The sequence below is a fragment of the Centroberyx gerrardi genome, chromosome 3 (assembly GCF_048128805.1).
Source record: "Centroberyx gerrardi isolate f3 chromosome 3, fCenGer3.hap1.cur.20231027, whole genome shotgun sequence".
Lineage (NCBI taxonomy): Eukaryota > Metazoa > Chordata > Actinopteri > Beryciformes > Berycidae > Centroberyx > Centroberyx gerrardi.
The window spans coordinates 28,654,676-28,679,328 of NC_135999.1; the positions used below are offsets into that span (position 1 = coordinate 28,654,676).

At 41.7% G+C, this 24,653-nt stretch overlaps 1 protein-coding gene across 1 annotated transcript; it reads left to right on the forward strand.

The window, feature by feature from the left end:
- Positions 1-280: 280 nt before the first annotated feature.
- Positions 281-12,158, forward strand: LOC139931616 (mitoferrin-2-like). The gene is made up of 4 exons (XM_071925161.2): positions 281-761; positions 6,619-6,847; positions 7,709-7,765; positions 8,517-12,158. Exons 1-4 carry the CDS (start codon positions 420-422, stop codon positions 9,101-9,103), a joined length of 1,215 nt encoding a protein of 404 aa, XP_071781262.2. The 5' UTR covers positions 281-419; the 3' UTR covers positions 9,104-12,158.
- Positions 12,159-24,653: the final 12,495 nt, after the last annotated feature.

Here is a 24,653-nt window from a genome sequence, read left to right on the forward strand (position 1 = left end):
ACAAAAATGTTACAAAAGTGTCACTATTGCCCTTCCATTGCCAGACTTTCAAGTCCCGCCCATTGAACCTGCCCGCCTTATTTTATGAATATTTTAAGCCAGAATTGGCCAATTGCATTGACTTATCGCAGAGTTGCAAATGATTGACAGCTATTCTATCAAATAATGTAAGTACTTCCTGTGTGACTCGCGGACAAACCCACCGTGTTCATGCCCCGCCTCCGCCCCGGTTGCCTGACTCCCTCCGCAGCTGCCGCGCAGTTGCGACCCGCGAAGCCCCTTCTCCGCTCCGGCTGGCACCACCGGACCTCTGGTTGGGATATCTAGTGGTCGAGCAGCAACGCTGATGTCTACACGGACAGACGGGCCACGATAGTCGCCGGATTGAACAGACTCGACGGCCTGAACTCACCCTTTGAATGGAAGCGGACAGTTTCGCGTCCCGGCGAATGTCCGTGGAAACACCAAGCGTCGACACCGGGGTTACTGGTGCTGCAGCCGGGGCAGACATCCGATGGTTGGGCGACAGGCTTCTGGACGCCACGGGGGGATTTGTCGGGGGTCTTTCGCCGAGGATGGGAGGGGAACAGGACTTTGCTCCGGTCTTGCATCGAGCAACTCCGGAGACTTCTGCCCCTATCGAGCCAGAAATAGACTATGAGGGACTCCCTCAAGGAGTAGCCACCAGCACACACATGTTGGCAGGAGCCGTGGCTGGCATCATGGAGCACTGCCTAATGTACCCCATCGACTGTGTCAAGGTATCAGAACAAAGAAAAACAGTATTCTGCTTATTTTAAAACGTGTTTGGGTCCGGTTTCCGCTAACGTTACTCAACAACACTGACGCTGATTGCATAAACCTCGAGCTAGGCCCAACGACCAAGCCTGAGCTCGATTTGATAATAAACTAGCATAGCATGCTAACCGAGGTCAGTCAGTTACCATCTAACAGAAAGCACTGCAACACTAAGAGGTCAAAGTGAAAATATTATCCACCGAGGAATGTATAAGTGGATCTGTTTATGTTGATTCATATCTAGCTGTCCAAATAATCGTGCAATAACAAGCTAGAAAACTGACGTGTTGTTGTGTTTGACAGTTAATGTGGCTCCTCTCAGTTAGCCTGCTAGCTAAACTAGCCAGCTAGCTACACTAGCACTTGCCCTCTGCAATAGTTAACATCAGCTAGCGCTCATGGAAATGCGTCCATTATCGGACACGTCCCCGTCTGACGTGCTTCTTTTCCTTTCTCTCAAAATTGTTTTGACAAACCATACGCACAGTCACATGGCAGTATTTAAACAGGTTTACCAATGCGATATCTGCTTACCGAAACTTCACAGGCGCATCAGCCTAAGATGGGACAGGCACTTCTGTTTCCACGACTTTTAAGCTTTGTATTAGTGTTTATGCTCTAGCCCAGATCCCCATCTTGTTAGTAGTTGTGGAGGAAAGGGCAAGTGATGTCAGGAAAAGGCTAAAACAAAACTAAACATTACGCATCAGCCACGATCGGGTGCAAAGGAACAAAGTTGTGTCCGATAATGGGCACCGGGCGGTCACTTGCTGGGAATTTCACATTATAACTTCCTACGAATAGTACTAGTCATAGTGCATGTAGCTTAGCAGCTAACATGGAAACACACTGCTGTCACAGCAGATCATGTGAGAAGTTCATTGTGAACAGACTGTAGTTGATGATTAACACAGATGGGTCATCAGTCACTGGACCATCAGGCAACAGCCTAGTTAAATGGGTTTGTGGGAAGTGAAACACACCTTGCTGTATATCAGTTACAGCAGGATGTGTGTTGCATAATTGTGTTTAACAATCACTAATCCTGGAGGTTTGTGAATTTATTGTCAGTGTAAATGACCTGAGATAAGTGATTGGAATTACATCACATCCAAGGTCAGAGCATAAAAGTAACCTTTTTGTCAATGGTGCACACTGGATTCAAATGGATTCATTGTTGACCTAGTCAGTTTAATTTGCTGGCAGCAAAAGTAGACTTTTGAATTAAAAACAAATGGAAATAAGCTGCCTACTTTCAAATTGGCAAGTGGAAATGACAGACTTATCAGCCACAGCCAGAATTTACCAACATTTTGTCAGTGTTAATTTTATTGGTTACCTCAGTGAACTAAGGTCTAACTTAGTCGTAATCAAGGTGGTGATCAGGTATTGTTGAGTAATGCTCAGGTGATGAAGAACACTGTCTTTCTTCACCACAACTGGAAAATCGGTCGGTCAGGAGCATTTTAGAACGGTGGGTTTAAATCTGCGACATGACTGTCATGTTCGTCCGTTGAGTCAGTCTCAACCAGATCTCTGAAGTTTGGGATTTGGCAGCTGCTCTCTCACCACTGCTGACTGTACAGAACAGGACAGATTTATAGGGCCTGAAGAAGAACTGAGCCGACTGGCTTCTCGCTCAGACCCTTATAATGTTTCCCTCCTTAGACCTCGGCTTTGACTCGACTACTTAACCCCAATGCCATAGTTTTTGTTGCCAACAGATACTAAGTGTGTGTGTTCACACCTAGCATCTGCGGAGCAGTTTATTTGAAATCTGGAAAGTTTGCTCTTTTAGTTTGTTCGAGCACATGAAAACAATGCCATGCAAGCTCAGATGGCACCAAATAACTAGAGGGAGAAGCCTGGGAATTAGTCTCAGTTGTCTTCTCCTTGGTTCTCAGTCTCTTTTTGATCGTTTGCAAGTCTAGACTGTGGTTGAATATGGTTCAGCCATAATATCACAGACGTAGGAGGAGGAAGTGCATCTGGTTGAATCGCTGGGGGAGCAAATAGTTTACCTCAAGGAAGTCAGTGTGGTTGCCATTGCGGTAATGTTTGGTGGACAACTTCCTCGATCCTGAAGGTTCTCTATTTTCACAGTCCTAGTTTCCTGCTGTCGACGGAGCAGGTTGGCCAACATCTTCACCTGGTGAACTTCCTCATTGTTCGCTCGGTTCTTTATTAACACTTTCGCACTTATCCAGCGAAGATTTACCAGTTAGTTTACTAGTTGAATTTTCAGTACCGGCCTGCAGCGTCACATTCAAACAGTTCCACATATTCAATCCTGACTTCTCAAGTCTTCTACTTGGAGCAGTTGGGGGTTAAGTGCCTTGCTCAAATCCACTTCATCACTAGTTTTTTGTATTTTTTTGTGTGTGGAGACAGTCTCATTCACTTTAACTATCATTTACAGTTATAGCTCATTTACATTTCCCCAATAATTTTGCAGTGCATGCTGTATGTAGTTGCGTATATGCTGTATGGTGTTTTTTATAATAATTACTTGTTTTCATCATTTTTAATTTACAAACTTTACGGTCTCAAACCTAGCTTGAAATAAACTGCTGTCCCGGCTAACCAAGACGCCCCTAAATAAAAAGACAGTAAAGTTTTAGAGGCAACATGTTTTTGAGGGATTATTTCCTGGAGGAGACTTCATTTCTTCCTGTGGTGTCAGCTGACTGACAGGAAGCAGAGAGGAACGTAACGCAGCGCCGAGATGAAAACACTCAACTCAGTTGTCAACTATGAAATAAGGAGAAAATGGAAATTTTGACCAAACCAAATGAAGGCTTCATGTTTCCTGTGATGGATTCTCTCGCTCTGTGGAACTTGTTTTTCATACTGAACAAGAATGAATGGCAGCTAATGCCTTCTTCTGAAGGAAGGAAAACGAGCGCTGATATCTCCAGCTATGCTGACTGTGTGCAGACACCAGGAAGAATGTTATGTAGAGGAGCAACCTAGATGACTGGGACAAACTTAAAAAAACGATGATCAAATCAAGGACCATTTGTTATCAGGCAAGGTCCAAGCCAGTGGTAGATCAGCCAGAAGCTAAGCTAGCATGTGGAAGATCGGCCCTAGGGAGATCACTGTTGCCATGACGGAGTATGCTGTCTGCCTTCCTAGTGGCCAAAAGGCAAACCAACAAAAAACACAGAGAACTTCCTTGTAATATGCAATAGCATCTTTACTGAAACATTAGTACACAGGATAACATGTTTACAAAATGTGGTACATTTTGAACGTGTGTCGAGGCACAAAAACCCTAAGCTGTGCCTCAGGGGCGGAGCTTGCCTGTCATGCATATGGGTGCAAGCAAGCTTTAGTTGTGCTTTCTGTATACCCAACCATGTTATAACTTATCAGCATGCAAAAATTACAGTTAAAATCCACAACTGTTATGCTACAGTAAATGCAGGAGCGTTCAGCCGAAATTTGTACCTCAATATCACAACAACTTTCCTTTTCCAAATGTGCCATATTGCACCAACCCTACAAATTCATTTTTCTAGATTTCAGCTTTGCAAATTTATCAATGACTGTGTTGATAAAGGTTATAAGAGTGAATTATCAATGGAAAATAGTCAGTGCTTGTTCATAATATATTTATTTACCTTATGAGTAATTGTACCCAATATTACTACATTCCAGGGGATTCTCAACATTGGCTATGGGTGCCAGACACCCAGAGCACCCATTCAAATTCCACTTATGCTGTGCCTGCCAAAAGCAAAAGCCAGGAGTGCCAGTGAAGAGCAAAATGGCCACGAAAAGCAAGCTACAGACAAATGAGCGTCAGTCAGAAATACTTGGCACTATTAACAACAAGGTCTTTTAGGCCTAGCTGTAGTGCCGATGGGTTAAGTAACAGTGTACAGATGTTCAGGTCGGCAAACATACATTGCTGTAGAATTAGCTTATGGAAGTCTTCCGTTTTAGTTTGTTCTTGGAAATTGAAGCCATTAAATGTTTTGCCATTACTTTATTTGATCTGATGTAAATGTCTATCCAACCCTGAAGCTAACATTTTTAAGTACTGGGAGACAAAGTCAGTGCTGCACTGCAAAGGCAGCTTCAACCTCAGTCTAGAAATGTATACAAATAGATTGTGGAACAGTCGGTCTTGTATGTAGACAACAGGCTTTTAACGTTGTCATTAAAATTGTATAGCTTCCTCTTTCGTATAATGTATTTTTAGTCCCTGTTGTCCCATACTCCTGAACTTTTTAGTGCTCTGTCAGGCTGAGGATAAAAAACAACTTCTACCCATGCTGCTGTGTCTTTCTGTGGCAGGGTTAACTGTTTTTAATCACAATCAGATTAAGGATTTGGCCTTCAACTTTTGGCTAATGTGGTGCTGTTAGTGAGAACTTAGTGGTGAGCTTCTTTTCTGTAGTTGGGAGTCTTCAGATCTTCCCATCACATCACTGAGTGTGAAGAGATTTAAAGGGATACCATGGACATTTTTCATTTTACATCGATATTCACTGAAACCTGATTGTTGCTGCTGTTGGAGCTGCTTGTCTCTCCCTGCCTGTGGCTCCTGGGCTGAGCGGTCTCACCCTCCCCAACGCTCCAAAAACGGGGAAAAAAAATCCAACAGCTCATATTGTAAATGGCTGTGGGTGACTTGGCACATTCCACCTAAGCCGTCATTTCCCAGAAGCGGGGACTGGGAATTTCCATGTCGCCCTCCAGGAGGCAGCACTGCTCCCTCCTCTGCTGTAAATACTTAGCCCCGAGGGGAGGGCAGGAGCAGGAACCGTTTCACTCATTGCGTATTCTGAAAAGTTTGAGGATTGCGCCATCTTCCTCATTACTGAGCTCTGACTGTTGCTTTGTCTGCAGGTCATGTGAGGCTGGAGCTCTGGTTTTCTGTTACTCAGGCCCAGATTCACTGAGGTCTCTGTGCAAGAGCAAATGTCTGTGTTTGTGTATGAGAGCCACCAGTGTCACGCCGAGTGTCTTGATTTGCACCACATCCTGGCTGCAGGCAGTGTGCAGCCCCCATTCATGGTTTGTGGTTGTTAAGTTGAATGCAGTCGTTTCTGTCTCAGTTTGAGGTTGTAGCACACACTTGTCAACATGAAATCAACAACTTGGGCTGGAGTTGGTTGATTTCTGTCTGTTTACGAGAGATTTTTGGAGTGAGATGTACTGTCTACTACACACACACACACACACACACACACACACTACTTAAATTGCTAAACACAAAGTGGTGAAACTGCTACCCATCTTCTCGTTGACCCAAGCTTGTTTGCCACAAAGTTTTATTCGTCTTAAAAATCTCGGAAGTACTCATTCTCAAAATTCCCACTAATTAGCAGACACTGTGAACTCTCAATCTGCTGTGTACTGTATTTATTTTTCTCCCACCCTCCAGTGTCCCCACCCCCCCACCCCCCAAACCGACAACTTATTTGGTTTAAACTTCACAATTGAGCTCCACAAGTAATCATTTATAACCGCACAAGTTTCTACAATTAATAATCGACCCTGACTTTTGTAGTCCTGATTTTTGGTTGCTTGTAAATGTTTGTGGTATAGGAATTGCAAATTATTCACTCTGTTTTAGTGAAAGTCAAGATGCAAAATGTAAAATAATGTTCCCAAAAATACTGAGATTAAGAATTGTGATTAATAATCCTAATGACAGTATCTAGCAAAATAATCAGGATTGTCATCTTATCCATAATCATGCAGTCATAAGTATTTTCCAAAATGGCTACTAAATAAAACAAACGGGCAGTGTAATCTTTGACACACTGTGTATTGACGTGTGTGTGTCTTGTCGTCCCGCTCCAGACACGGATGCAGAGCCTGCAGCCCGAGCCGGGAGCGCGCTACCGCAACGTGATGGATGCCCTGCGGCAGATCGTGCGGACCGAGGGCGTGTGGCGGCCCGTCAGGGGCGTGAACGTGATGGCGGTGGGGGCGGGGCCAGCCCACGCGCTCTACTTCGCCTGCTACGAGAAGATCAAGTTCTCGCTCAACGACGCCGTTCACCCCGGAGCCAACAGCCACTTTGCTAACGGTATGACACACACACACACACATAAAGCTGGGATACTTGCGATTGCGGTGGTGTACAAATGCTCTTTAATCTGCTGTTTGTTTGATGAGAACATCTGATAAATGCCTGAAATGTAAACTTCCCTATACGGTTGTTATATTGCCAATATGTTACCCTATAATACTTCATCAACTATCCTGATTCCACGTAACATACAGACACCACACCAAAGAATACTGAAAACCTCATTGCAACACAATCTTACAAGCAGACCGTCTCTTTACCAAGTTTGTCTGGTGATTCTAACGTTGAAAGTTACAAGGAAACAGTAGTTGTTGTTTATTTCCGGCTTGGTGGGACAGAACACAAGGAGGGACTGTCTTGAACTGCCATAAATGTCACATTCTTCAAATTGCATCAATTCCAGCCATCAGGACACGCCTACTGGTACACCGCGAAGTAACCACTTAACCATTAAGTTTTCCAGGAAGTAAAAGTAATGAGGTTTCGATATTAGAATAAGCTAACAAGGGGAATTTTTTTTTGTTTTGTTTTTTTCATATTTTTCATCCTTTTCCATCTCTTCATGCTACAAACACTAGCTACCATCAGGTGTGGACTGTGCATTTTGATACTTACGATATATTTTATAGATCAGTTTCTCAGAAGCTCTGGCATCACAGGACCCATGAGGGTTTACGCCCACATTTACACACTTGCTTACTATTGGCAGCTCATTCTACTCTTTCCACTCTGAAGAAGCATGTCGGCTAAAATGTAAGTGTAGGTTTAGAGCGGTGATAATGAAGAAAGTGTAGAAGTGCTGTGTGACCTGCTTCCTTGTGGCGGAGGGTTTAACCTCCTCTCTGTGTTTCTCTGCAGGAGTGGCAGGCTGCATGGCCACCTTGCTCCACGACGCCGTCATGAACCCAGCCGAAGGTAAAACCTCCTCTTCTTCCTCGTCCTCCTCCTCCTCTCTTCTGTCAGCTCACCTGACCCACACACACACACACACACACACACACACACACACACACACGCTATATTATGCACAGCCAAGACTTAGGCCTATTTATAGAAGTTGTCAATCCCCTTCTCGGTCCAAGACAGTTATAGAAAATCCCTGTGAAATGCAGTTCTATGATTTGGGCACTAGGTGGAGCTGTTGACTAATATATTTGCTGCTGTGATACTATTTTCATTTTCATTTCAAGGCTACTTAAGGCTAATTTTTTTCCCTTTTTCCTAAAAGACAAACTATAGACAGACAAACACCTTTCTCTTGTTTTCTTTTTTTAGCTTCCTAGCACTCAGTAACTTGCAGTGGCTTGCACAGTTATTATAATAATTATCAGTTATAGAGTGATATTGCCATGGTGACAGCCATATATCCCAGCCACAATTGGCATAGATTGTATTCAATATCGACCAAATTCTTCAAAACTGGTCAAGAAATCAAGGTCTGGAAAAAGGCTGGAATTTTGAAAGGTAAAATGTGTCAGAACCTGGACTGTGCGGCACAGAACACACTTTTTTTAATGAAGGTTTGGGTTTTGCCGTCTGCTTTATTCCCCCTTCCTTCCAGTTCCTCTCTTCAATCATCTTGTCGGTCATCTGTCCGGACCGTAGAATCAGCGTTAAATATACACCTGTCCCCCCTGATCCCCTCTCTCCTCTCTGTTCTACGCAGTTGTGAAGCAGCGTATGCAGATGTACAACTCGCCGTACCGCGGCGTGCTGGACTGCGTGGGCGCGGTGCTGCGGCGCGAGGGCCCGGCCGCCTTCTACCGCAGCTACACCACCCAGCTCACCATGAACGTGCCCTTCCAGGCGCTCCACTTCATGACCTACGAGTATCTGCAGGAGCTCCTCAACCCCCACAGACAATACAACCCCTCCTCCCACGTCGTGTCTGGGGCGCTCGCCGGCGCCCTGGCCGCCGCCGTCACCACGCCGCTCGACGTCTGCAAAACGCTCCTCAACACCCAGGAGGCACAGGCCATCCACGTGCTGCAGGCCCAGGCCCCGACCGCCGCCGGAGCCGCAGCCGCCGCCTCAGCACCCGGGAGCCGCCACATCTCCGGTCTGGGCGAGGCGTTTCGGACGGTGTACAGGATGGGAGGCGTGCCGGCCTTCTTCAAGGGCGTCCAGGCCCGGGTCATCTACCAGATGCCCTCCACCGCCATCAGCTGGTCCGTCTACGAGTTCTTCAAGTACGTCATCACCAAGCGGCAGCATGAGAGACGGCTCCGCGGAGACCGAGACGGAGAGAAATAAACGCCCAGCAGTAGGGTTGGGTATCAAATAAGAAATGTATCAGTACCATACCGATCATTGGTATCGGTATCAATTTCAATCCATCAGATGGTATTGGAGAGCATCAGAATATTAGATTCCTAAAATGAAAATTCACATTTTCATCTTGTCTGTGGGAATTTGTACTGAAAATATCAGTTGAGCACGGTCTGATTCGGTTTAGAGGAGGTGACGACATGTACAGATGTTACAAAATAACTTGCTCTCTTGCAAACTTCAGTATTGGTGTCTGGATTGAAAAAAAAATGCCCAGCCACAGCAGGAGGAGAGAAGATGATCGGCCTTCAAATGGCCAACAGGAAATCCTGGTTCCCTGACTCCGCCCCCCACTAAATTCCAATTCTTTACCTATTTTTCCCTCTAGTGTTAACTTTCATAACCCCCTGCATTGCCAGATGATTGATGGAGGGTAACACAGTTAAAACTTGATGGGAAATCGATTAAGAGTTGGAACGTGGCGGGTAAATGTTCCCAAGCCCCTCCCACCTCCCTAGAAACAAGGAAATGCTCACTTCCTCGGGCAACACCCCTCCCCACCCCCCCCACCCCCTTCTCAACTGCATATATTGCACTTTTAGGAAAGTATTTCTACCACCAGGAGGGTGGTCTCAACATCTATACTAAATGAATGGACGAAATGTCCAAACCAGTAAGTTATGACATTCAGAGCGGGCCGTGAGGTTACAGGATCGGCATCAAAATTAGTTTGAATACTTGTGTTGGTGTACGATAACAGAGTACATAGAGCAAGAGAGACGGTGACGCTTTATTTTCCGGGTCCGCAATTCCCTAGAAAGGTACTGTTAATTTCTTTAGGAAGTTTCCTGGAAAGAACCATGAAATTATGTACTAATTATAGGGAAAATATAGAAAGAGTTCAATGGTAGTTGGTAAGTTCCTCCAATTTCTTCTGTTTTTCAAGATAGAACCACGAAATTATATAGTAGTTATATAGAAAATTAGAAATTAACTAAAATTAATTTAGAATTCAACAAATAACTATATTATAGAATTATATGAATAATGACTTCTGATAATTGACCTCTGCCTTTGATTATTTTTTATCATTATTTTATCAATAAATAGTTTATAGTTTTGCAGTTCTTTCCAGGAAATAATTTTAGAAATTGACAGTATCTTATCGACTCACCTGCTGACATTTCTGTATAACTACTGCATCATTTCATGGTTGTTTCCAGGAAACTTCCTAAGAAATTAACAGCTCTAGGAAATTATTAGGAAATTGTGGACCCGGAAAATAAAGCGTTACGAGAGAGAGAGAGAGAGAGAGAGAGAGAGAGAAAGCATGTCGCGGCATTTTGTCTCGAATTAAATCAGGAATTGAAATGCAAATGTTTTATCAGATTACCAAGTCCCACATCAGCCCTCTGTCATCTGGGCGACACTGACAGCCTGTAAGTTATTTCCTCAATCTGTCGAGAAATCAGAGAATCAGCTTTTGATTCTGAACACTGAAATATTTAACACATGACTGAATGGGACGTGTGTGTGTGTGTGTGTGCTTGTGTGGTGTGTTGAAGCGGTTGGGTGAGTGGAAATTCAGTGGCATTGTGCACAGCAGTGACCCTGTCCAGACTTGATCTCAGCCCCCCCCACTCTGCTGCAGACTCTTCTATGTTGCCCTACAAAGGAAATATGCAGAAACCTCAATTTGAAAAATGAGAATTTATCAGCGTCAGGCCAGAGGAAGATGAGATCTTACAATAAAAAAAGATGGCCACTTACTAAAGACCTGCATCCAAGTCATTCTTCTGCCTTCTGCCTTTGTGGGGCAATATGAAAGGATTTGATCGACGTAACAAACTTCTGATTGGCCAGACGGTGTTTTCCTTGCGCCAATCGAACGCTTTCAAATCCCCAGTTGTCTGCAGGGTGCGGAGGCTGGAGGTCGTCTCTGGACGGGGCCGTCAGAGTGGCTTAACACTTCCTGATAGACTTGTAGACTGACGCTAGCATATTTAAAGAGTTTTGTTCCAAAATGAGATATCCACCGTGAGGAAAAAGTGACGCATACTTAACTTGAGTCCATGGTTAACAAAATGTAAACACTTTTATAGACTTGAACCTCCATTTTCTAGAGAAACTCAATGATAAGCTTAAGGAAAATATTTTTTTTTCCCCATGATGGATATATAGCATTTTGGAACAGTAATCTTCATTAACAGATAGATCCTAAAAGGCAAAACTACTTGCCTTCAACAAACAAACACCTTTCTGTTGTTGTGTTTGTCTGTTTTTTTTTAATACGCACAGCTTTCTAGCACTTACAGCAACTTATGATCTTTACAGTGAAAAAGTAACTTGAACAGTGAAAAAGTAACTTGTACAGAGAATAAAATAATGTTAGTATTATTATTATTATAACTACTACACATGGCCTTCCATTAGCCGCCATGCATCCAACGCACAACTACAAAGAGTTCCTCAGATAGACATAATCTTGTGTTTTGAAGCCATAAAACAGGAATACAGTGTACATAATATATCTAAATATGGGTAAATAAATATAGATAAACCCAAAAGCTCCAAGCCAGCTATGTTTTGAAGCTAACTTGTATGTTGAAATATACAAATACAAATACTGTACAAGTTCCCTGAAGACTACGCTGTAGAAATGCAGGTTTTTGTAGGAAACACACAAATCCTCACCTGGAAGGTAGCAAAAGGAAAACTTGCATTATTTTAAATTCAAACAGATCCTATGTGTGTGTGGATAAAAATGAAGTGCTGGGTCAGATATATTTAAAAATGATTGTAGAAGTGTTCTTCATGCTAGGCCAAGTTTTCAAGATTGGGAAACCAAAGACTGAAAGCAATAGAGAGAGAGAGGGGGAACCGGTCTGATGATGATGGAGATAATGTGAAATGCTTGAACACTGTTTGAAAGTGAAACCTGTATTTTGTGAATTGTAAATAAACTCGCTAAGGCAGCTCCTCGCAGAAGCAGGGTCTTCTCTTGGTGCTGGCTGTCCCAGGCGCTGAGAGAACTTCATAACATTGGTGTCCTCGTCTTTTTCTTTGTTTACCTCCAACAGGGAAGGTTGTGTTTTTGCCTCTTTTTGTCTGTCTGCAGGATATCTCAAAAACTTGGGCCAAGGGACAATTCATTTTGGTGGTGATCCAGATCTGGGATATAATTGTGTTTTTTTACCATAACTATGAACACGGTGCCCACGGGTCCTTGAAATCCCTGAAAGTTTGTGAATTTGAGGGGAAAAAATCCTTGAAAGTTTTTGAAAATGGACATAAATAGACATGGGTCATTGAAAGTGCTTGAATTTATATATTTGTGTTAGAGAAGGCGAGAGACCACATAGTCTGCCATCACTGTAACACAAAGTTGAGAAGTCTTCACACATTCAAGCCTCTCTCTCTTTTTAATTGTTGTCTGTGAGCTTCTGTAAAGCCTGCTAGTTCTCATTATAAAAATTCTCAGTGTTGTAACAGTAATTAACCTTGATCCGTGTCTTAAACTATGCCGTGTTGGGTCCTTGAATTTGAGGGAATTGGGCCTGGAAAGTCCTTGAAAAGTCCTTGAATTTGATGTTTAAGAAGGTGTGGGAACCCTGCTATGACGTTAATGGAGATACAGACTTGATTCCAAATCCTAAGGGATGTTTGCAGGGTCAAGAAATAATCTTCACTTAAAATTGAAGCGATAGGAATGATGTATTTGGATGTAACAGCAGTTGGAAAGTTGTTCAGTGTTGGCAGGGTGCCTTATAGTTTTGCTTGTTTTCAAAATTCCCAACTGATTTTCATAAAGGGATAATTTGCTCATTAGCTCACAGCTACAGTACATTTCTAACCTTTGTTGTTTTTCTCCACAATGTTTGCAAAGAACTTTCTAGACACCAAACAAGACGTAAAAGGCACAAAACTGAACAGGCAAAACTTTGTAGTGAGAAATGACAAGCGGTGCAAGATGAGTGGGTAATAATGGCATCAAATAATAAAAATGTTGAACCTAGAAAATGTGTGAGACACCATCAAGTGCAATAAGTTGAGTGCAGGGAATTATTCAAACAGAAAAACAGTGTCTGCTGATGTTTTACCAAGCAAAACTTTGGCTCCACACTTGAGAAACGGGTCCTGTATGATAATAGAAATGGGTTATTTTAGTTTTTACAGCATCATAACCCATTTTGATGCTACAAATAACCCTTGTAGAAAGGTTCTCCATATAAACCCTCAACCTTCATCATCTCTCCCAGTTCATTCTCTATGGATCAACTCCAGATTCTGACATCTTGAAGAGATCTCAGGGCCAAGTGTTAGTCCTCAGGTTTCTGTCTTAATAAGAGAGACTGTTCATGTTCAATGCTCATAAATACTGCTGGGACTGTCAAAGATCAGGGGGATCCAATCATTTTAACCAGCGTTCCTACACAGGTGTAGAAAGTCTGGAAAAGTTTGGGAATTGCATGAAAAGTATCGGGAAAAATAAAATTGAAAGGGGGAGGAGTCCTGGAAAAGTTTTGGGATTTCATCAGTGAAAATATGTGGTAACCCTGTATTTATCAGTAGCAACTTGCAGTAAGAGAGCAGGCAGGAGTTCAGCGTCTTGCTCAAGAGCACTTCAGCAGGATAATGGCTGTTAATGGACACATTGGCTATTGATCTTATTCACACCGGGGCCATTTTGAATAGTACCTGGTGTGGAAAACTACCTGGAAGAGCAACAGCCCAGCTCTGTGCTACTGTTGCATACCAAGTTCCCATATCATAAAAACATTTATCATTTCACAGATTACACTGAAAAACATAATTGAAACAAATGGAGCTCAAGAATCCAGAGGGATGTGTTCAGATTTTAATATACTGTATTGCTAGTTACCAGAGTCTAGCCGATGTAGCTAGCTAGTAGCATACTAACTAGCTAGTAAGCTAACTAACTTCCCTGCTAAATTCAAAAAGTTGTGGTTGTTCTCAAGATTGCTAATTTGATAACTGTTAACAGCAACGGTTTATCTGTATTTTGTCCTTATGTGTTTAAGAAATGCTACTTTTATATGCTAATCTCCCGGTAGAGTTTCCCACCCCAAGTGTTCAAAATGGCCGCCATGTGAATAAGGTCAACTGCAGGCATCGAACCTGTGACCTTCTGGTTACAGGACAGTTTCTCTAGGGATTAAGCTGCCATGCTGCCTGGTTGGAAGTTGAAAGGCAGGCTACCACCGAGAGACATAAGTAAACTGACAAACACTGCCTCCCCCACCCCACACACACACACACACACACACACACACCTCCCCCACCTTTCCTCCTCACTGGATCCCGTTTCACTCCAGGTCCTGTGTTTGTTGTCATTCCCCGCGGCCTACAAGCTAAAATGCTGTCTTTCATGTCTCTCGTCTCACTTTACCCCCTGCCATCCTTCTTCCCTCTCTGTTTTTTTCTTCCTCAGCTTTCTCGCTGTGAAATGTTAGGCGATCCATTTTGTCGGGGGGGAAGGTCTTGGCATGTGAGGTCAGGCCCTCCTCTGGATGGCGCATGGCAACAGCTCTGGTCAGAGCCAAGGTCAACATCAGGCGTGTGTGTGTGTGTGTGTGTGTATGTGAGAGAGTGTGTGTGTGACTAAGTGTCCGAAAGACAAAGTCCAAATAGAAATACCTAAGAGAGGAAGAAAACCAAGTCTAGAATTTCCTTGAAACTTACATTCTCCAAATCCCTCAAAGCCTCAGCCTACGAATTTGTGTGTGTGCGTGTGTGTGTGTGTGTGTGTTGAGCTGGAGAAAGAAAGAGAGAGATTTTGGGCTTTTCTGCAGAACAACCAACACCGCTCCCTCATAAGTCCACCATCCTCTTGCAGTGATAAATGGAGCGTCTTTGGTGTTTAAATGTGGGACGAGTCTCTAATCTCTCCATCGGTGACGCTCCGCCTGCAGGTCACACAACAACACGAGATACCACGCTCCACACAGCTGTAAAGATTTCTATAAACAGCATTTATCATAATTCAGTTTGGCAGCGTGGCATGTCGTCGAATCAGCGCCCCCACGCGCGAGCCGCTGTGTGAAGTGGCGTGTTTTACAGTTGCACTACTCCAGAGGAACACACCCTGAAACAGCCGGGGTGATTAATGAATGTCTGCTGCTATGAAACTGCACAGAGACAGAGTCCACTTCAGGTGAGTTTTATGATGAGTCATGGGCAAAACGCCGGTATACACTTTAATACTTTGGCACAAACTGCTTCCATTCCAGATTACTGAATATATATATATATTTTTTTTTTTGTTAGACCTTTTGCTGGTTGAAGGAGACCGCAGGAAGCCATTGACTGTGAAGCCACTTGTTTAAGTTTTAAGTTTAAGTTTAGTTTATTGCACATATTAAAAATTGAATTACATAGAGATTGGAAGTTGAAGACGACTGAACCCCCCCCCCCCCAAAAAAAACAAAAAAAACAAACAAACAAACAGAAAAGATGTGCAGGAGGAGCCAAAAAAACTTGCTTGCCTCTCAGGTGTTTGGGATCTGAACACACAGCTTAACACCTATCGGTACACTGTTTTTTCAAGAGATACCGGCATAAACTAACACTTCGTCACAGCTGATTCCACTCTAGATTACTCAATTTTTTGTTAGGCCTTTTGTTGGTAAGATTTGTATCCTGCATGCTAAACAGATGGAGACAATATCAAGTGTTTGGGTTCTGAACACACAGCTTAACACTTTCTGGCAGCATTTTTTTTGTTGTTGTTGGTAACTTTGTAACTTAATGTGTTAGTTTTTCAATTCTTGTGATCCGTTATTAGTTACTTTTTAAAACTACAATGTTACTTTTATTTTTCTTTCACATTTCATTTTGTTAGCACAGTTTTATTTTTAAATAAGTAGAAATAAGTGAAAATCCTGTGGTATCTCATGCAAACAACATGCTGCTGAAAAAACCCTGCAATGATATACATGAGATACACAGATATACATCTGCTTGATATACATGAGATTGGCCTACTGTTTTATAAACAGAGCAATATTCTTGTGTTGCATTTTAAAACAATGAGCAACAACACAGATCACTACGGCTTGTTTTAAGTGGATAACACTTCAGGTAAGAAACAAAGTAAAGTAACTAATTTCTTTTAAAAGTGACTTTGCCCAACACTGATCAGCAGATAAACACATGCAGATGTATATTTAGGTCAGATGTAGCTCTACAGTATGTATGCACTTGAGTCTTTTCCCTGTAAAACCTGTATCCTGTACACTGACCAGATGCAGATAACAGGATGACACAGTGCTGTAAAGCAGTTAGGAGGCTGCTAATAAAACCAAGTGTTTGGGATCTAAACATACAGCAGTGTTCAGTAGATAAACACATGGGAATTTATTTGGGATCAGGTGTTGCTCTGTATGTGAGCACTACAGCTAATGAGCTAAATACTTCTTCATTCTTATAGTAAAGGTGGAACATTGTGGATAGATGACCAGGATCTTTAGTTTATAAACAGTTTTGTGTTGGAATAGTATGCTAATCGCCGCATCGAAATGTGTGAGGTTTGTTTTAAACATAGTTTTAAATTGAGTGTGTGTTGAGAGTGTGTTCTCGTCTCTTCACCACTACAGAACAGGCCCACACTGCTTCACTGTGCTGTATTGTGGCATCCTACAATACTTTTGTTATTATCCTACAATCAGCAAACAACAGCTGTTTACAATCCAGTGACAGTCAGAGATAAAGATAATTGACAATGCAACATATTGGTAAAAATCATGTGGAAAATGAATAGGCACATGGCAAAGAGTTATGATAAAAAATTCCCCATTTAACTTGGATTAAGGTTTCAAGATACTGGCCATGTAATTGTCACTGGTGACAATGGATTTCCCATTCATTGTTTTTGAATTGTTGCCATTCAACAGCTGTACTTTACAAAAAAATTTTTGTTTAAACTGTCTATTTTAAACATTGGCTAAAACCATTTTGCTTTTTTATTTAATTCAGGGAGTGTTAGCGGAACATGCCAGGCTGTTTTTCAGAAACTCCCTGCCTGCTTCACACTGGCAGCTGCCCAGTTCAGCCACAGTCGTCTGCAGGTGGCCAGTGAGCAGCTGCAGTAGTCGGGGGTTCAGTGCCTTGCTCGAGGGCTCCTGGGTGGCAGTTGCTGAGCGAATAGAGAGCGTTACTCATTCTCTTTCCCTGCCCAGATTTTCCCAGCCGGTCCGGGAATCAAATTAATGATTCTAATGATTTTTAGTGAGACGCACACCGCAATTTATGCTTGTTATTGTAAACCCTGACAGTTTGGGATAAATGGTTTTGGGTAGCACTGGACAAACGGTGTATACCCTTGTATCTTCCCAGAAACATAATGTTTTTGACCCAGAAAGCTGCGCCAGTGGATGGATAAATGTGGATCACAGAATAAATATTTAGATATGTGTGGCTGATGGACGAGCCAAAGCCGCTCTCTTGGCTGGCCTTCCTCCCATCTCCAACCCCGGGACTCGGGAAAACAGTTAAAAAGACATTTCCAAACATCCACGTCTGTTGCAAAATCCATTACCCTGAAACCAATAACCTTTACGTGTTATCTTCCTACGAAGACAATGAATAGTCTTAAAAGTGTGCTTATACACTTAGTATTGTAGGTGTCACTTTTGCAAATTGGTGGATATTTCATTTTAGAGCCAGACTCTTCAGATGATGCTGCTTCTGTGGAAAGGCGGCTCTCACAGAGGTCAACACAGTGGAAGTTAGCCGTGATCCAGGCTGGAAGTACTGATTTATTACTTTTACTCATGTTGCTGTAATTGAGTAGCTTTTTTGTGTACTTAAAGTCAATAATTTTACTTTTACTTTAATATGTTTTTACTTAGGTTTTGTACTTCACTACATTTTAAATCACATCCATAACAGAGGACAGATTAAGTAGATTCTACATAAGCAACAGAAACTGGACCAAGCCATTAGCAGTGAAAGGTCAGTCAGCAAAGAAGAGAAGAGTAATCTGGCTTTATTTTGTTTGTGCACTTTATTTTGTAATTTCAAAATTTTCCAATTAACAGAATTTAGTTTGAACTCTGTCCTCTCTCCTTGTAGAATCACATGGAAAAGATCACAGCAACAACGTTCTCTTTCCTAAAAAGGAACTCACTAACTTTTACTCTGAGGACATTTTAAATGAGACACTTTTTGGTTTTACTTAAGTCATTTTTTTTTTTACTTCTACTTAAGTAGAAAATTCTAGTACTCTTTCCAGGAGTATGGATGGGGCTGAGTGTCTGTCCATCTGTCTGTCAAACATGATATTTCATCTGATTTCTCAGAAACCACTGGTCTGATTTGGACTAAACTTGGGGAGATGATACATTTTGGTACTGTGCTCCAGCATTTAAAAAATACATTGATTTGCCTGATGTTAAAGGGCGCTGTAGTTAAAGGGCAACATTTGTAACTTAACTGCTACTCAGTCAGTCAGATTGCTGTCCCTACAGATTACACTGATTGGCCTAATGAGGGCGCTGAAATTAAAAGGTAATTTTTTTTTTAACTCAAATGTGATATCTCTGGCACCAAGTGGTCCAGTTTTGACGAAACTTGGAGGTATTATGTATTTTGGTTCTGTGTGCCAGCTATCCTTCACAATTACACTGATTAGCCTGATGGGGGCGCTATAAACATCAAACTATCAAATTTAGGCTTAGAAAGGCCATAACTGCTACACCACCGGTCTGATTTTGATGAAACGTGGAAGGATGATGCATCTTGTTGCTGACTGGCCCAAGGGCTGCCTGCATCATACATGAGGGACGACATATTTCACTGAGAGTAGAGAGTGACAGGAAAGATGAGAGTGAGAGAGATGAGGGATGACATGCAACAAAGATCACAAGCCGGATTCAAACCCACAAAATCCTAATTACATGATGAGTGCCTTCATTTGGGGTGGCATGGTGAGAGATATTTTCATTCAACCAGAGGACTCGTGTTCTGCCCTGCTGAAGTGTCCTTGAGCAAGACGCTGAATCCCTTCCAGCTCCAGACCTGCTGCTCTGTATCTGACCCTGACCTCTGACCTCTGACCTCCCTGTGGAGGGGGGCAGGAGAAAAGAGAATTTCCCCATGGAGATCAAGTAGGTATCAATTAAATACGTTTTTATTAGTAGTAGTAGCAGTAGTAGTAGTAGTAGTAGAAGAAGTAGTAGTAGTAGCATTAGCAGTAGTAGTAGTAGCAGTAGTGGTAGAAGTAGAAGAAGAAGCAGTGATAATAGTAGTAGTAGCAGTAGTAGTACCAATCATAGTTGTAGTAGTTGTAGCAGCAGTATTTGTAATAGTAGTAGTAGTAGTAATAGTAATAGTAGCAGTAGTAGTAGTAATGGTAGCAGTAATAGTAGTAGGAGTAGAAGAAGAAGTAAGTAGTATTACTAGTAATAGTACAATTTACAATTTCCCATTTGGCAGACGCTTTTATCCAAAGCGACGTACATAGTAGTAGCAGTAGTAGTAGTAGAAGTAGTAGTAGTAGTAGTAGTAGCAGTAATAGTAGTAACGGTAGCAGTAATAGTAGTAGTAGTAGTAGTAGTAGTAGTAGCAGTAGCAGTAATAGTAGTAGTAGTAATAGTGTAGTTGTATCTGAGGAAAAGATGACAGTGTGTCATTAGCTGAACTCTCTCCTCCTGCTCTGCTCTGTCTGGACCTGTCAGGAAAACTGAGCCTCACATTGATTTGTCTGCTGATGGGCGGAGTGTCGCTCCTTAATGACCAATCATAAGAGCGGTGTGAGTGCTGGAAACTGCGTGAACCAGGCCTTCTGCAATAACATGTGGGTGGTTAGACAGAGCGAGGATCCATCCTGACTGATCCTGACGCCAACACTTTCCAGGGGGAGGAGACACTTCAACACGTGCATGAGAGCTTTAGAGAGATTTTTCTTCAAAAGTAACTCTGAGATACTGTTTAACTTTTGAGTAATTTTCCAGGCAAATACTTTTACTCCGAGTACAATTAAAATGAAATAGCAGTACCTCTATTTGACTAAAGCATTTTAGCACTCTTTCCACCTCTGCCCTAAAGGGACATAATGTACATTTGAATAGTACAAGATAGTGGGACAGTGGAGAATCCCTGATAATGAGGCCGCTGTGGGGAAACTGATGAGTGTTTTTGCTATTTGTTACTCAGAGAAAAACACAGGGGCAATAATTGAAGAGTATTTAGCAAAAATGTGATATTGACCATTTGAAATATGTGTCACCTATGTAAAACTCACTATTGACTGTTCTCGATTCCTAACTTTGATGTCACTAGCTATCTGGAGCCCTTTACTTACAAATAGTAACATTTTAGAAGATGTAACTAGTTGTGGTTTTTAAAAATTGGGAAAAACATTAGGCAGCAATATATTTTCTAAAATGGATTTCACTTTGGAATGAAACGCTTCGCTGGCTGGAGCTTCATGGTAAAAACAGATTTAATATTACCACACTTCTCAGTCTTTTAAAGCTGTCAGTTTGCTCTCCACAGAGGCTCAGCATGGTATTGATGAAATGAGTTCGGTTCCAGTGTTAGCATTGAAAGGAATAAGCACAACTTTAACATCTGCAATAAAAAGCGTGCAGTAGCCACATGTATGCATGGCAACTTGACTTCATGCTCTAGAACATCTTGGGTGTAGACTCACTCCACCAAGCTGCAGAACTCCAAGCCTAAAACACAACAGGACTAAGTCCTCTTTTATTGCAACTGCTATAAATTTTCCAAGTTCACGGAGTGACTATTGTTATTTTCATCTATGTTATTTCATCTTTATGGTCTTTGTAGTCTATGCTGTGTTTTTTGAATAAATGTGTATGTGATTTGTGTTCTTTATACTTGGCCGCACAACAAATTTCCCATCTGGGACAATAAAGTTATTGAATTGAATTGAATTGAATTTCAGTGAAATATGAGTTTCTGGTGACATTTGAAAGGATTACAATATTCTACCATTGCTGCAAATAATATATATTTACCATGGTGCTCTAGTCATATGTAGCGAATCCACTGAATTAAAACTTACCATTCAGCATGTCAGTTAGCTTTCAAGTGAAACTTAACTGAAATCTCTGGCCCTAAAACTAACTAACCTATAATGTCAACATTATTATGCTCAGTGTTGGTGTTTTGACCCTGTGGTTACAATAGTAATGAAGATATCTATATTAATTTCAGTGATTGGATAGGCTATTACTAAAACATAAAGAGACATTTCCACCCATAACACATCTGAGCATCATTTTGTCCCAGTCTTCCCAGGAAGAGTATGGATGGTGATTCTGTGAGAAAGGTTTTTGCTCCAGTGTTTAGTTCATTAGGTGCTTGGTTGTGATGCTTTGTTCTGATTTGAAATCCTGCAAAGTCCAATTCAAACAAGAATGAAGATGCAGACTTTTGTTCCAAATTGAGATGTGCACCTACACAAAATGATTGCATGAAGGTGAAAAACAATGAGGTCTGAAGGCCTTGGCTCACAAAATATTTATGTTTTGGATGCTAATATCATCTGAGTTTTTCAAATATTGACTGGTGAATTTCGGGTATCAAAATCTTTCCAAATGCAAACTTTCCCGAAATTGATTTATAGCATTTTGTGAAGGACAATTCACATTTTACTCTATTACTATTTTCCCATTTAATTTCACTGTGCTTTATTTCACTCTAGTGAGCTCTATGATATCAGTGGGAGATAAAATCTAAACAACTTCATTTGTGCTTCATCTGTGCATGTTTGCAGTTTTGGGATCTGCGTTAGTTTGTGTCCATAATAAACCAGCCTTGTTTTTAGTGAAATGTCCCATTAAATTCACACAAAATACATAAAAATGAATTTTAAGCAATCCTGAACAGGAATAATATAAGGATTAACTCTAGCACAGGTGTAGATCTGGGGGGAGACGGGGCTCCTGTGCCCTTCAGTATTGGGAGAAAGATGAATTATGCTGCAGTCTATTTGTACCCGCTCTGCCTTTGTAGAAGCACAGTGGAGTTTGACCAAAGCACATTTTCAGCTTCGGTCACAAGAAAATGGAACAATTCCCCTGTCTGAATCTCCTTTCAATGGCTTTACAGGCATTTTGACAACAGTTCAGACTGCCATGTTTCAGATCAGGGGTTCAGCTTACTAATATCTTACTTACTCCTCACTCTGGTTCATATTGACAGACTTTTCTCATGTAATTTTGTATCTTCTGTTCTGCCCAGAGTTTGAGCCAGAATGTGACCCCCCTCGACCCCCCACCCCCACCCCAAAAAGCTGAAATGACACCTATGCCCCTGTAGAAAACCCATTTGAAAACGAATTGAAGCTAACTGAGATTTCAAAAAAATCCAAATTTGAAAATGACATAAAGTCAAAAATAATGGTCACCATAACACTAGATAATCCCCTCTCCCCCCAACACACACACACACATACACACACACACACACACACACACACACACACACACACACACAATTAATACAAGGTGATGAGGTTTGATAGGTCAGAGTCTTCATCATAATCCTCCATCTGCACAGAGAGCAGAGGCTCTGGTTGTGGTTAGCTGGTTAGCTGTAGTGTAAACAGTACAGCAACAGTACAGCTCACACAGATGGGGCAAATAATAATACTGACTCACGCGTAGGTGTGTGTGTGTGTGTGTGTGTGTGTGTGTGTGTGTGTGTGGGGGGGGGGTGTTTAGGCATGCATGTAGACTTTGGATTCCTATTACATTTATCTTCTTATTAGTAGGCTATTAGTATTAATATTGGTAGTAGTAGTTGTAAAGTAACAGAAGAAGCAGTAATAGTAGGCTAGTAGTTGATTATTTTATTTTTTTATTATTGTATTAGTAGGCTACAATAATAAATAGTAGCAATTGCTGATTACAACAATAATACTAATTAAATAATAATAATTATGGTGCAAACTACAGAAATTAATACGTAGGCCTAAATTATTTCATCAATGCACATAAATTATTATTATGATGACCCACGACGACGATTATGACGGTGATGATAATGATGATTAATGTTATTTTCCCTTTCAGTCGATACACTCGGTACAACACACCAGCGATTGCGTCCTCGTTCATTCATTATTATTGCTGTTGTTTTTGTTGATTATAAATCTTAGTCGGCCTATCGTTATTGTTGTTGTAATCACTTCATTTTAACTGCCGCTTCAGTTCAGTTAACCTAAATGCTGAGACAAGGGAAGATCGCTGCAGATGTTTCACCGGCAGACGCCGCACTGTCTCCGGCTTCACTTCCATCCATCAGGCGGCGTCCTGCAGGCCGGTGGCACCCCGGGGCGTCGCGCGGAGCTTATCAGCCTGCTGTTTACGTCTCAATTAATCCCCATTAGTAAGGAGACGGCATTAGCCCGAGCTGATGGCTTTAACTGTTGTTTGGTCCCAAACAGGAGATCAACAGGTTAATACAGACTGTCAGATCTCTATCTCACACCGAGCCCGACAGTCTGCCGATAAGGAGACAGAGAGACAGACAGATTGCTGCCGATAACACTGATATTTATGGATTTTATTGGATCTGTTCGTGATAATAATCTGACTTTAATTGACAGCCTTTTAGGCCAAGATTTCAAATCAGTCGAGAGAGAAAGAGATGTGCGTCAGTTGGGCGGCAAGTGAGTCCAAATTTGATCTTGCAGTTTAAATCATTATAATGAAGAGTAAAGATAAAGCAGAAAATGACAGAAATGTATCTGGAAGCCATATTAAAAAAATCACATCAGGGAAACATTTCAGGACCGACGTGCCCTCTAAACTGTGCGCGGCTGGTGACTTCTAATTATTTATCATATTGAATAAGTATTAATATCCTGTCAGTCATCAGTCGCCGCTGCACTTGTACCCAGAAAATATAGTCTATTAATGTGAGCGGGGTTTGGAAGTTTTGGTGAGAAATTATATGAGATGTAGAGACTTTGACATAGTTTAGTGTTTAGTGAATTGACGCTCCTGCTGTCTCATAGTCTATGAATGTAATAATTATCAATAAACAGGTGGGTAACGTATAACCTCTAGGCCTAACTATTATAAGGCAAATAACCACCAATATAAACAAAAATCAATTATAAGCATTATGATTTCCCCGCTTCAAAGACCCATCCTCATATAACTTATGCTACATTACTTATTATGAAGCACTCTGAATTGATGCTTTAAAGACACGTATCAGCCTAAAAAGGTTGGTAAACTCTGTATTCTACAAATTAAAAAAAGAGTTTGAGGCGTTTACCCTCCACTGCATCCCTGAAGTCAACCCTTTACATGCTATTTTTAGGCTTGGGTTTGTGCGTAATGCTTAATTGATGGTAATTAGTTTGCTCGACCTAAAAAATACCCCTCCTAAATGTCTTCATACTCCAGTCAGTTTCCATCACCCCATTAAGAACCCCATTCCCCAAGTTATGGATCATATATTGGGACAGTAACTGCTCTGTCCACTCTGCCCAGTATCAGGTCCCAGTAAGGACACCATGGAAGAGAAGTCC